The sequence below is a fragment of the Paramisgurnus dabryanus genome, chromosome 1 (genome assembly GCF_030506205.2).
Source record: "Paramisgurnus dabryanus chromosome 1, PD_genome_1.1, whole genome shotgun sequence".
Classification (NCBI taxonomy): Eukaryota; Metazoa; Chordata; class Actinopteri; order Cypriniformes; family Cobitidae; genus Paramisgurnus; species Paramisgurnus dabryanus.
Genome location: NC_133337.1, coordinates 18,604,272 through 18,618,974, shown reverse-complemented (window position 1 = coordinate 18,618,974; position 14,703 = coordinate 18,604,272). Strand labels below are relative to the sequence as shown.

Here is a 14,703-nt window from a genome sequence, read left to right as displayed (position 1 = left end):
ATAAAAAATGTCTGCATTTTCAGATGTATTAGGAAATAATTGTATTTCTTCGCCAGTAAAAGAAACTCAAGAGATCCTTTATTTTGAAAATACATTTCACACAGCGCCCATCTCTCTATTTTTTGGCGGGGGTTTCTGGCTTCACTTGTTGGCGTCTCTTTTGCGCGCACACAGAGGAGGAGGAGGGACACAGAAAATGGCGGACGGTGTTGACCACATCGATATTTACGCTGATGTTGAAGAGGAGTTTAATAATCAGGTTGGTTAAATATTTTTGTTTACCTCGAAAAAAGTATCTTACATTTTGCACATACGTATCATTAGACTGTGCAACGATGATATGCCCCAATCTTCGAGGAATCATCGGGGCGTCTGCTAATTGTGCTAACCCGTTCAGTGCTAAACAAGTAAAAAAAAAAAAAAAACGATTTATTAATTATTAGTAGTCTGAATTGTGTTTACTCATTTTCTCTGGTAATCGTTATAAAGCTTGTATTTAGAGCGCGCGTGTCTGTTTTAAAGAAACTCGTCACGTCGCGTGCTTTCATTGTTTGTGGTATCATGTATCGAAAGTAGGCCGTGCGCGAGGTTTAACATGGCCTCAGCTGGATTTCACGACGGACCTGTTCAGACTGCACATCTGATCCCAAATAATAAAAATCATGTTGAATTTAAAATGTTTCACTTTATTAATAATAAGTCATTTTATTTAACGGTAATTATATCTTTCGCGAAATTGTTATCCATAGGCCTAAAATTCGTTCGTGAAAATGAGGGTAAATTACTTCCTTTGGTAAGTTATGGGACGGTTTATGGATTTTGAATGGAGATTTTCTGCATTTTTGGAGGAACTTCTTCACTAAACTCAATATATTTGAATAAAGTTTTTGAAGTGCATGTCGTTTTAAAGCAGTTTAACAATAAGGGCCTTAAAGATCTTTTTCAAGTTAATGACCTATGTGGTTGGCTGACTGATGTAGTTAACAGTGCCTAATTTTTGGGGTGGAATTGGTCAAGTTGCTTAAAATGTTAATGTATGTCACGTGTTAATCCTAATTTAATATAAAATAAATTTTTGCAGTAAATAACTTTTTAATGGTTGTGTATTTCCCTTTTTTCCTTTTAGGAATCAGATTATCCTGTTCATGAGCAGATTGACCTATATGATGATGTAATTTCACCATCTGCCAATAATGGGGATGCACCTGAAGATCGAGATTACCTGGATGCCCTACCTGCACCTGGAGGCGCTGAGGGTACCAAAGGGGCTCCGCCAAATGTCGTCTACACTTACACTGGCAAAAGAATTGCTCTGTACATAGGCAACCTCACATGGGTTAGTCGTGTAACTCTCCAAATACAAATTGTACTTCATATGTCTAAATCACAGTTCAGTATATAACTTCATCTTTTTGACTGGTGTTGTGCTTTTCTGTTTTTAGTGGACCACTGATGAGGATTTGACAGATGCTATTCGTTCGATAGGCATAAATGATGTGCTGGAGATCAAGTTTTTTGAGAACAGAGCAAATGGGCAGTCAAAAGGGTAAGTGAACAACACAACTAACCCTTTTGGGGCATCATGTCTGCTTAAAACTTCAAACAGTCTCATCAAAATTAATTGTTTTTATGTAAATATTTTGTTATAACTGTATAATCTATAAATCATTCTGCTTTCTATATAATAGTTTTGATGTCATGAGTTCCTGGATTGTTTAGGTGGCTTAATTAAAATTTTTGTTTTCTGTGCTCGACAGATTTGCTCTGGTCTGTGTGGGTTCAGATGCCTCGTCCAGGAAGCTAATGGATTTGTTGTCAAAGCGTGAACTGCACGGACAGAACCCACTCGTCACCCCATGCAACAAGCAGTCGCTCAGCCAGTTTGAGATGCAGTCGCGAAAAAGTGAGCAAGGTTCAGTCCCCTTAACCACTGGATTATTTCTTTGATTAACTACCATTTGTGTGAACGGGGTTGGTTGTGAAAATTGTCTTCTTCCCCATAGGTACACAGTCTGGACAGATGTCTGGAGAGGGTAAAGCTGGGCCCCCAGGTGGGGGGCTGCGTGCTGGCTTTCCCCCTGGCAGGGGTCGAGGGCGCTTTCCAGGCCCACCTGGAGGTGGAGGTGATCGTTTTCCTGGGCCAGTTGGTCCTGGTGGGCCGCCTCCACACTTCCCAGGTAACTGTCTGCATTGCAGCACCTCTTCCTTATTGCAGTCATTTTCTTCTACAAACTTTGTCTCTAGCTCAGTGTTTTGTTTTTCTTGGTGCAGAAGTAAAATGGGAGGTGGACACTCTTTTGTTTTTACTTTGAAGAAAAATAACACTGTGTTGTGTAATAGGCATGCAAGGACCACCCCGTCCACCCTCTGGCCCTCCTGGGCCACCAGGACCCCCTGGCCCTCCACCACATGGACAAGGTCTGATGCCTCCTCTCGGTGGACCTCCTAACCGAGGGGACCGTCCCCCTCCACCAGTCATGTTTCCCGGTCAGTTTGGTCAACCTCCAATGGGTCCTATGCCACCTGGACCACCCCCACCAGGCTATTGCCCGCCACCAGGACCACCTCCCCCTCAACAGGGTCCGCCGCCTCCTGGGCCATTTCCTCCCCGTCCTCCTGGACCCTTAGGACCCCCTCTTGGCCTCGCTCCCCCACCTCACATGCAGGGACCTCCACCTGGAGGTCCACCACCTGCTCCTCACGTCAACCCGGCCTTCTTTCCTCCACCTGGAAACAACAACATGCCATCGTCTGACAACAGAGGGCCTCCACCTGGAGATCCGTACGGCCGCCCACCATATGACAGGGACTATGGCCCTGGTGGCAGGTAAAAATAAAAACAACTCGTCTCTTTCACAGTTACTCTTTTTTGTTACCCAGTAACCAAGTTATTAGTTAAGCTATTCTGAAATCTTTCATGAATTAAATGCGCTTGGAGCTAAAAGCTGTGATCCTTAAAGTCTTAAATATATAGGAAGTAATTTTCTTCTTTATATGTACATACACTGCACACCTCTACTCACTTTGTGTTGGACATGCTCCAATATGTTTTGCACATACTACAACAATTCCCTGAATCTCCCCCTTTCTTTAGTAACTTCAGGCCCCCTGTAGTATGTGGCTTTGAGCCCTGGATAAACGAAGGGTTGGTTGATGTGAAAAACCCTGCTCAGCACTTGCACAATACAAGTGATCAAGGGTTAGTTTGATGAGAGCCAGGATCCTAAAACAGGACCTGAGTGTGTTGTGATCTTTGGTGCTAGTGCAAAGAGCAGATGTGCAGCGTCTGTGGTGATTTAACACCTGATGTGATGAGACTCAACACTAACAGCATCCCATCCTTCATGTGTCTTTAGTGATGCTGAGATACTTCTAGTTTGTGTGTTTTAATCTGTCTTTTTTTTTATTTTGCAGGGATATGGATGCAGCTCGTACTCCCCTGAGCGAAGCAGAGTTTGAGGAAATCATGAATCGAAACAGAGCAATCTCCAGCAGTGCCATTTCCAGGGCCGTATCAGATGCCAGCGCAGGTATGAACGCGTTTGCATGTTTAATGTGAGCGTCGACGATCTGGTTTGTTTTTTTTTTTTTTTTCATTTAACTTGTCTTTGTGTTGGCAGCTGATTACGGCAGTGCTATAGAGACTCTGGTGACGGCCATTTCTTTGATCAAGCAATCGAAGGTTTCTGCTGATGACCGCTGCAAGGTTCTCATCAGCTCGTTGCAGGACTGCTTGCATGGAATTGAGTCCAAATCCTATGGATCTGTTTCCAGGTAAGACCTTATTTCCTTATGAAAATCTGCCATCTTTATTTTATGAATTAAATTGCTCAGTTAATGACCAGTGTCTTGTGGAGGCGGATTTAAATATTAGCATGACATCTAATGTTATTTTGTATAGGGCTAATAGGCTTTATATTATGAAAATTTTCATAATGGGCCGTTTTCATCTTGTCTTTATTATATCACTTGAAGTAGGCGGGAAAGGTCGAGGGAGAGAGACCACAGTCGCTCTCGTGAGAAGAGCCGCCGTCACAAGTCTCGCAGCCGTGACCGTCATGAAGACTATTACAGGGAGCGCAGTCGGGAGAGGGATCGCCATCGTGAGCGTGACCGTGAGAGAGACCGAGAGCGCGAGCGGGAATATCGCCACCGTTAGTTGGAGAGGAAGGTGTGTATTCTGTTTGTGTGTGTGTTTTTTGTTTGCAGGAATAGTGTACATGCTGTACTTCAGTCTTATCTCCAGCAGAGGGCAGGTAAGTGATCAGGTAAGACTGAATGTTCAGTTATTCTTCTTATGCCAATTCTCTTTTTTTTATGTAGTGAGATGTGCAAGTACTCAGGTTCCTTTATATTGGTGTGTGTTGTGTCTTAAAATTGTTTAATGTGCAATATCAAACTCTGAAATGACAACCCTTAGTTGTAGCAGATGTGTTGTACGTGATCCAGGGCTTTATGTGGAAACTATTTGCCTAAAAAGGATTGTATTTGTTTAAGATTAGGTATGGGTTAAATAACTTGTTACTGCTTGTAACTTTTGGATTTGTCGATTATTCAGTCAGTTGAGGTTTACTGGTAGTTATTAAACCTGTTGTACTATTGTAATGTCTGCAATTTGTATCTGGAAAAATCTTAATTATTGATATTTGGCTGAACTTGCATGATTTGATTGATCAGTGATTTTGTGCAAAACAGAATTTCACTTGAACCTTTACCTAAAATGTAAGTTATTGTTTGCAAAAAAGATTCAAACTGTATTACATGTCTTGAATTTGGCATTTGGTTATGTAAATTTTACCTGTCATCATGAGTAAGTGTAGAAAAATGGTTTGAAATGGATTGATAAGAGAAATGATTGAATGTTTTTATCCCCCAATAAGACTTTGCACTTAGAGAATGTCAATCATGTATTTCATTTATATACTGTCAGCGAGTTTCTATAAAAGTTATTTTAGTGTTATGGAAATTACTGATTTGTTGATGGCGTTTTGTATTTGTAAGGTAAATAAGTGGCATCACATATATATGAAGGTTTATGTTTTATAAATTACACTTTCTCAAGGTCCATAGTCTAAAAAACGTAGTTAAATCTGCAATACTTGGATAAAAGCTTAGATAAATGTATGATATTTTATGCTTAGGTAAGTTTAATCTCATATCGAACATGGTCCTAGAAACTGTCATGGCGATAAAAGAAAAAAGTCGGATAACTATCTTTCTGAAAGTCCATTTATGAGTGCAGGTTAAACATAAGCTGTTGAAGGTGTATTTGAGACATCACCATTTGCTTCCTAATTGTATGTTTGTCATTTTGACACTATGGCCTACAAACATTTTCTGATATGATTTTAAACCTAATGTGATACATGGGTTCTTAAAGTAGTTAAACCAAACAAATCCATGTTAAGTTAAACTTTTCTTGGTTTATGCAAATATCCATTCGTTGTTTTTTTTATTTTTATGAAATGTTGGTGAGATGTAGCAGTTCTTCACCATTCACACACAATCTTTTTAAACTTGGGTTGTCTTAAACAAACTCTAATTTGAAAAATCATGCTTTTATAAAGTTTGAGCCCTTCTGGGTAAATACCAATCTTATTATCCATTGTTTTATATTCATGTTTTCTAGTTTTTTAAATGTGAATGCAGAAGAACTGCTATACTGCTTTTCAAAAAGGGACATTTTAACGTTTATTTTTTATTTTTGTTCTAATAGTGTTTTTGTAATGCTGCTTTGAGTGATAACATAAGCAATGAGTATTTAATGCATTATGCCCTTAGCTCTTTCTTAGTTTGTCAGGTTCCCTGTGTTAACCTGTTGCTTAATAGCTCTGGTATTTTTGTAAGTGAGTGTAAGTTTTTGGGACACCATAATATAATTTATTGTACCAATACTTTTCTGCCAAATTATGTACAATTGTCTTAAACCCAATTGCAAGGGCAATGAAGGTCATATAATTTTTCCAGTAGAGGAACAAGCTTTCCAAAGTGTGGCACACCATGTTTGTTTAAAGCACTGTTGTAAATGCCTCAGTGCTTTTTATTTTAGCAGATGCAAAAAATTTCCACAAAGTAGTGCATAAGGGCATTTTTAGGACTTTAATTTAAAATAGACAATTTTTCTTGTGTACTTTACACCCAAAGTTCCCATGTTTTGTAGGTTTTATCCTGAAACTTGCATTTCATGAACCCCATTAATACATCCAACCCCCTCCTCTGTTCAGTTATGTTCCTTCTAAAGGGGGTCACACACCAGCCAAGAAGCACAGTGTCATGTTGCCCCATGTCTTAAAAACTCCGTAACATTAACATTTTTATCAGGATACACACTTGCGGCACTCCGCTGTGACGGAAACAGTTGAATATTAAATAGTTGAACATTAACATTGTTTTGAAAGAAATATCATGAAATTTAATGGACTAAATAACTACAAGATATGACATCAGACTGGAAAACTGCAAATTACACCCAAAGCATTCATAGGTTACCTGATTCATCATTTATTTAAAAAAAAGAAAACTATAAAGGATTAAACATCATTTATGGAGAAAATTAATTTTTTTATTGTTTAAATGTGGCCTGTTAAATGAAATTAAAAAGATTGTTATCAGGAGACGTTGATCTTGAGCTCACGCATGCACAATGTACGCATCTGGTGTATGGGATGTGATGCGGCACTGCGCTTCTCTCTGGTTGTTTGACCACCTTAAGATGCCATCAGATGGTTGGACAAATTGTCATTCTTTAACATTTGTCATTTCAATCACATTGTAACATTAACTGTAATGGTGTTCAAATTCAGTTAAAGAAACGTCATCATTGTTGAATATTTAGTCATATCTGTAAGTAAAACTGTTCACTCTCTACATTTATCGTGTGTACTAAAATGGCCAAAATGGATAATGTAAAGTAAATTTAAAAGTGATGTAATAGGATATCATGCCTTTAATATTGGATGCCCATGTCTTCTATGACTAGCAGGTACTAAAATGAACATAATGATGTGTTTATATTTGTCCAGCCCTCCTGAAATTTTGTTTCACTGATTCACTAGAAACAAGCTGTCATTTGTCTGTTAAAATACTGTACTGTAGTTAGTCATGCAGAGTAACTTAAAGAGTGAAAGGGCTTGTGTGACTGCTTGAGCTCAAGAGTTCACAGTCATGATACAGTATTATGCTTGAGTAGTTCACTTCAAAAAAGTTTTAAATGTTATACCCTGAGAGTTTTAGATCAAATATGGTTTAAAGTTTTACAACTGAAGAAAGGAACGCTTTCAAATTTGCTGCATTTTAGTAAATGTAAATGTGAAGTTGTTTGTTCAGAGATTGAGTCAGAATCGTGTCAGGCATTCGTAGTTGTTAAATATTTGAGGTCTAAATATCAGTTGGTGTTATGTAGGTGAAATGATGAGAGTTTCTCAAGATATGTGAATTTGTGCAGTCTTATGGCAGATCTTAAGTGGCAAAATTTATTAACCTTGTGAAAACTGTGAAATGTCATAAAAGTTGGCTTGTACAAAACATACAACATTTGTTTCTTTGAAATGAACCGGTCTTGGATATTACATTAGTATGACATGCAAATGAAAAACTTTTTTTGTCTAACTTTGTTAATGCTCGCCTGCAATGGTGAACAATTTAATGATTCAGAACCATTTATGGGTTTACCATCACACTTTAATCACAAGCACTCTTTAAAGCACTGTTGTTCATGAATTTCACAGAAACTAAAATGTTTTTTGTACAAGTTCACTTATAAGTTATATTATTGCCAGGTTTATACACAAGTTTACACACACCTTTTATTACTATTACATTGTGAGATTTCGTCTGTTTTTGTGCATTAAGGTAATTCATTGCCTAGGACAGGGGTTTTCAAGGTCTTACGACGGCCTTTTTACACTGTATACGTAATAGCTGTTTTGAGAAAATCTTCTGTGCAAAACATTACAAACCAATCATGTGGAGCGCCTTGCTGTCAACTCTATGATCTATTCTTTAAAGAGAGAGTTCACCCAAAAATGAAATTGACATTTACTCACTCTCATGTTGTTATAAACTTGTATAAATTTCTGAAAATATTTTGAGGAATCTTTGTAACCAAACCATTCATGATTCCCATTCATTTCCATCTTATTCTTTTTTCCTAATGTGGAAGTCTACTTTCCTACTATTTTGAGAAATTATGGTAAACGCACAGCAGTAAGTGACCATAGACTTCCATAGTAGGAAAAAAATATTTTGGAAGTATTGTGATAAATGACTAAGAAAATATTTTGATAAATGATGGTAAGCACACAGTTGACGGTACCCATTAAATTCCATCATATTTTTTTTATTCCTACTATGGAAGTCTATGGTCACTTACTGCTGTGTGTTTACCATCATTTCTCAAAATATCTTTTGTGTTCACCAGAAAAAAGAAATTTATACAGGTTTAAAACAACATGAGGATGAGTAAATGATGACAGAATTTTCATTTTAAAGTGAACTATGACATGACGGCTAACAAGTTATCCAGTACAATTCCATTGGCATGGCAATGAATATCAGCCCCGAAAATTTAAGGGTGCAAGTTTGGCTATAAAATGTTTTGTCTCCTGTAAACAGCGAAACTGTGTGTGAACGTGAATCTAAATTTATTCTGCTGTGTGACAGAGATTTTAACATTGTGTAAATGTGTGTAGATTCGTTCGACCCCACACTTTGAAAACCTCTGGCCTAAGATAAATTAAAAACACTAAGTATGAATATTCAATATTCACGTCCTGTTGGTTCTGGATCTATTTAATATGGTATTGGGTACAATGTTTCTTATGTGTGCATGCCAATGTCTTTGAATGTGTTTTATTCTTCACACTGTATTGATATGATTTAAGGGCTTTATCTCAGTCTATGTAGTCTCATACTTCAGGTTTTATAGTTAACAGCATTATTGTATTGACGATCACTGCACTCTTAACAGTGCGTGTAATGTTGGGAATTGTACCAAATTTAGTACATTTAACTATTTACTTGAGTAATATATAAACCATACTAAAAAATACATAAATTGATGTCACTGTTCTGGTTTAAAGTAAAACAGCCCTTTACTGTTGTGTGTTTCTTCTGAAATGAAGTTATTTGCATGCTTGTGTATGTGTGGGACAGTCTGAGCGTGTGTAGATGTAGATGGAAAACATCTTTGTGTGTTTCTGGGTTCAGTGCCCCCAAAACAAACTGCCACCTTCATTTTGACACCTTTCAGCTGAACGCAAGAGGAGGAGCAGTGACGCCAGGAGCGACGCAGATTCATCCGACAGCGCCCCATCATCACGGAGACTCCAGGCCGGACTCCGGATAAACTCTGCAACGCTAAAGTTGTGTAAAATATTCTATACTCTTAATTCCCGACAGCTTTTTATTTTTTACCTTTTATTTGAAAGTAGTTGTGTGCAAGTAAGTTCAGCTATACGATGAAAGAATCGCTTGCCTGCTCTATTCTAAATACACAAAACAACTTTCAGGCTCTACTATAATGTGTAAATTGTCAGTTAGCTAGATTTGTTTTTATAGGCATTTTTGTTTTTCTCTTTTTCACCTTGTCCATGTTTGTGTCTTCTGCATTGATTATTAAATAGATTGTGTTGTAATAAAGTGTGCATTGGGGTTGCTGCTTATTCATATTGAATTTCCTTAGCATTTTAATGTAGAGTTTTGGGTTGGACCACAGACTCGAATGTTTACATTTTAGTTTTTGCTGTAAAAATGGCTCTGTGATTTCTGCAGTTCGCCCTGTTGATCCATTACTGTGCCTTTTCCAGTAAAGTCATTACATGGTTTCACAATTTGGAGGTTAATAACTAAAATACTTACTTTCTTTTTTGTAATCATGATCATGAGATTATCAAGGAAATACTCATTCAAAATGTGTGCCATTTGGTCAACATTAATATATCAAAGTGTTATTAGAACTCGCATGAGTGTAGATCTGATAAATTTTCTTCATGTCAATTCGTTTTTTCCTTTTGCATTTGTAATTGGATTTTAATGGCTCTATGTCAGAAACTTTATTGGTCCATGTGCAAAAAGTTGAACAATTCCTCATGTTCGTGTGTGTGTGTGCAGACCAAGATGTCATGGAGAAGCCTCAATTATCTTTGAATGAATGTAGTACATGTATATTAGCTAGATTAATAAGCTTTTATTGTTGCAAACAGAATTTCACTCATTGTGTCAGTTTTTCTAAATGTTTGACCTTATAAACAAAACATTTTTACACTTAAAAGTATATATTTAAACAGTTTGGATTGCTAAAATCTGATGTTTTACAAATAAGCTTCTTTTAAAGATGTTAAATAAACTAATCTTAAAGGTAAAGTACTCATTTGAAGTCCCTTAGATGTTTTGAACGTGTAAATGCCTTTACGTGCAATGTCACTGACTTCTGTGTGTCTGTTAGGGTGAAAATGTGGATCAAATACCACTCATGTTTGAAAGTTTCAGAGGAATCATATGAATAGTTCAAGGTTTAAAAAAAATATTGTTCAAAAGTGCTGCTTAACGTTGAAAGAGGATTTTAGTGTTCATGCAGCCAGTTTCGAGTTGGAAACTACATGTGTGTGCCGGCTCGTCCTTAAACTCACAGCCATCTGGACTAAGAGGTAAGTTTGCCTTGTTTTTTTGTTTTAGATGAGCTCTTAAAATTGCACTGATTTTGTATTCGCAAACCAATTGCCTTTTCCTGCTTTGACAAAGTTCACAGTCTTATTTCGAGGCTAAATGTCAATTTCTCAGGGATGTTTTTCCTAATTGTTCATGGTTGACTTGTATGATTCAGTCCACTACATGCATGCTTAATGTGGTCTACCAAATGTATCCTCTCGATAGTATACATTTAGAGAGGAATTAAAACTTTTCAAATATTTTGCAAGTCAATAAATCTTTTCAAACTAGATTTGCCTTTGTTTTATTGTCCTGTATAGTTTCATTAACCGGTTAAGTCCACTAGATTTTGTGTATTGCTATATTAATTACGATTATTTTGTCTTCAGGAAAATTAATGTTAAGACTTGCAGTATAACAGGCTCAGTATTAAATGAATGTAATAATTAATGCTATCGAATGGGGGCGCCATTCATGGCCCAATGAGAACATAACACTTTATAATTTAAACATTTTTGTAACTGCGTCCCATTTTGTATGCTATCAGTAGTTAATAGTAGTCGACGTTACATTTCGTATGCATCTCATTAAAAACACGTAAATGTCTGCTTTCCTGTAACAAAAACGGTAAATACTTTTAGGACATAGGCTACTAGTAAGCAAATTGGGACGCCAGCTCTAATAGCTTACCTGCAGTTAGTTTACCAGAAGTGATCTTATGTACCGGATGTAAAAGTGTCTTTCTTTTGGACTTGAAATCCATCATAATTTTTTTTATTTTCAAATGAAACTCCTCTTTTCTTAGTTGCTGCAAATATATGAATGCTTAAGTTTGCGTGATGTCAAATTAATTGTATTGTTTCATGTAATTAATAGTAATTTCAAAGATCCATGGTAAATAAAAGTTTAGTTGTGGTTAAAGGCAATGTAAATGTCTATTCCTATTATTTGGGGTGTTGCCAGCAGGGGCGGCGTTTGCGTATGGCAGGGTATGGCAGTTGCCATACCCTAGCATTCAGACAAAACACCAGAAATCAACAGGCTATAATGATGCTCATTAAAGATAACTTGAAATATTTTCAGTAGAACATATCTGAACATTGGTACATCACTAATATGGATAATTTACACGTGTGCTCGACTTCATGCTATAATACAGGGACCGACATGCGGATGACATCAACGTGCCGCGACAGCGGTTTGAAAGAAAACTCTTCCGATGATTTCTCGCCTCACCCTCGCGGTACTTTGATGTCATCAGCCTGTCGTTCTTGCAGCGCAGCTTGAAGTCCTTGCAGGAGGTTTCATGATGACCGCTGTTGTTATAATCTTTATTTTCGCAAGTAAACTCCTTTTTTGTTTTAACATTCAAACAGACTCACGGTTCTCCCCCACACTCGCGCTATGCATATTGCATACATTATTCCAGAAGTAAAATGATTTGTTCTCTGTGGATAAATAAACATGTTCTCTTTGACTGGGAAATTGTAGCGCAGTCGAAGTGAATTGTATTAATTATTTGCGCGCGTTTTTGAATATGGCGACTTTGTGGAATAAAAACTGCACGACGACAAAAGGTAAGACTTGTTTTTGCATTCAGCCCTGTATTACTAAGAGTTTTATTTAGTGTTTTAATTAGTTGGTTGGCTGGCTGGGTTGACTACATGCTCTATCACATCATTCAAAGTCTTTATTGTGTTTTTATAAGTGTTTATTGGCGGCTGTCATGACAAGATTTGTGAAGGGATGTTACAGTATGTTTTGATATTATCTTGTTTTAGTTTATCTGTTGCTGGAGTTGCACTTAGTTAAGAATGTTAACATTTGAAAAGCATTTTAAGCAACCATGATTTCTATTTTTGTTTTTCATTTGCATTGCTTCCGTATTGTTGTCAGCAAGTGTACATCCGTGCAATCATAGCCTAGTATGATTTTGTACAGGTTGGTGGAGTATGTATATAGATGTGGTTTCATAGATTTGTTTTTTCAATGGCCTTCTTGTACGAAGAATTTTTGCCATACCCTAGGTTTTCGTGAAACGCCGCCACTGGTTGCCAGATCAGATAATTTTTTTCTATGGAATCTGGGAGTGGTTATGTCTTCTTTATTGTTCAAAGCAAGTGGGTTTTCTATTGAATCCTGCTCTTGCATGGAGAGTAACAATGTAGGCATGTAGTGTTTGGAGAGTACACATACACATCCTCCTTTCGAACCACGCAAATGCTTAAAGGGGCACATCACGAAAATCTGACTTTTCCATTAAGTGCTATAATTGGGTCCCCAGTGCTTCTATCACTCTAAAAAATTTGAAAAAGATCAACTCAGCAACTTGGTTTTGTTAAACCATTCTCTGCAAGCATGTGAAAAAAATAGGCCATTGAAATTTGGCTCCTCTTGTGATGTCAGAAGGGGATAATACTGCCCATTAATCTGCACTGTCCAACCACGGCACTGCCATTTAGTGCAGAGATCAGCTCATTTGCATTTTAAAATACACACCCAAAAATGGCACAGTTTTGCTCACGACTACAAAGTGGCAATTTTAAAATGTTATAATAAATTATCTATGGTATTCTGGGAACACCAAAGATTTATTTGGCATCTTGAAGTCTTGTGGAACGTCCTCTTTAACAGATGAGAGATTTTAGAGTAAAGATATAGTGTAGGCCAAATGTCATCCTTGCATGTCTTAGTAAGAGGTGTTTTTACACTTTAATTCAGTTTCTGTTGTTGTGTGGCCATACAGAAATGCTTAATCTTTAGACCATGCTCTCTCATCCAACCAGTTCTTTATCATGTTGTCTAGATTAGAATTCCACCACAAGCATTTTATTTGCGTACGTTGCTCAGCACGACACAATCTTATCTCTGAGTGTGAGATGTTCGGACAAGGTAAAGACAAGAAATGTGTTTTGTCTGACCAAATGAAATTGACAATAAAATTTGACTTTTTGGATTGAGGGAATTATCATACGTTTATGTATGATGTGCAGGTGTGTTTCTGTAGCATTACTTGTACATCAAAAATGCTCTGTCAATACGAAGCTCATGGATTTTCAGTAAACTAATAGAGGTTACTGATAAACTCAGTGCCTTGCATGAACTTGAGTCTTTATGGAAAATTGCGTACGCATTGCTCTCTACCACCAAAACAATAATTTTTAGGTTTTATATTACCATTCTTTCATTTTAATTATTTTACTCTCTTAACTAAATTGACACAATGTCTAATTTTGCCAAGTGAAAGATGTTTTTGGATTAACATTGATGTCAAACGATCAGATTTGAGGGATACGTTTACAGTTAATGTCAAGTTAGGCTTACAGTGTTAGATGCTTTTACTCATGTTGTAAGCTGTATTTTCCCTCTGGTTATAGGGAAAATTAATGGTTAGGTTTTGGAGAAGGAATTTTCCAGGGTCAGCTTAGTTTTCTGATCATGCAACATTTCTCACTTGGCATTGCCATTTGTATCACCATAGTTTTGTTCAAAATATCATGGTTAAACAATAGTTCCTTGACTGATTATTTTCTGTAAAAGTTAAGGGTTTCCACAATATACAATTTTTGCAGTAACCATGATATTAAAAACCATGATTATTCATATTGTGTTAGTATTACATGTAGCCTACCATAAAAATGAAATAATTCAGCCCCAGTTTTTGGTTGACACTCCGGTTATCGGAATAGTGTAGGTGGTGGTACTTCACCTGTTTAACATTTTGCCTTAAGAGAGAATGCTTACAAACTGCATGCAAAGAATTTTAAAGGGGACATATCATGAAAATCAGACTATTTCCATGTTTAAGTGCTATTATTGGTTCCCCAGTGATTCTATCAACCTAGAAAATGTGAAAAAGAACAACCCAGTAATTTAGTTTTGGTAAACCATTCTCTGCAAGCATGTGGAAAAAATAGGTCATTGAAAATTGGCTCCCCTTGTGATGTCAGAAAGGGATAATAAGCCACTTAGTGCAGAGATCAGCTCATTTGCATTTTAAAGGATACACTCAAAGCAGCACATTTTTGCTCAATTTGAACATGTTATAATAAATCA

At 36.9% G+C, this 14,703-nt stretch overlaps 1 protein-coding gene across 4 annotated transcripts; it reads left to right on the top strand.

The window, feature by feature from the left end:
• The first annotated feature begins 132 nt into the window (after window positions 1-132).
• On the top strand, window positions 133-10,939 carry cpsf6 (cleavage and polyadenylation specific factor 6). Of its 4 annotated transcripts, none has more exons than XM_073813795.1 (11): window positions 133-259; window positions 1,127-1,336; window positions 1,443-1,546; window positions 1,758-1,903; window positions 2,004-2,177; window positions 2,341-2,827; window positions 3,095-3,199; window positions 3,415-3,530; window positions 3,621-3,774; window positions 3,976-4,171; window positions 9,251-10,939. In XM_073813795.1, exons 1-10 carry the CDS (start codon window positions 197-199, stop codon window positions 4,157-4,159), a joined length of 1,743 nt encoding a protein of 580 aa, XP_073669896.1. In that variant the 5' UTR covers window positions 133-196; the 3' UTR covers window positions 4,160-4,171; window positions 9,251-10,939. The 4 variants fall into 4 exon arrangements, with proteins under 4 accessions (XP_073669896.1, XP_065129477.1, XP_073669903.1 ...); XM_065273405.2 differs by having other exon boundaries at window positions 1,758-1,912; XM_073813802.1 differs by lacking the exon at window positions 3,095-3,199.
• Window positions 10,940-14,703: the final 3,764 nt, after the last annotated feature.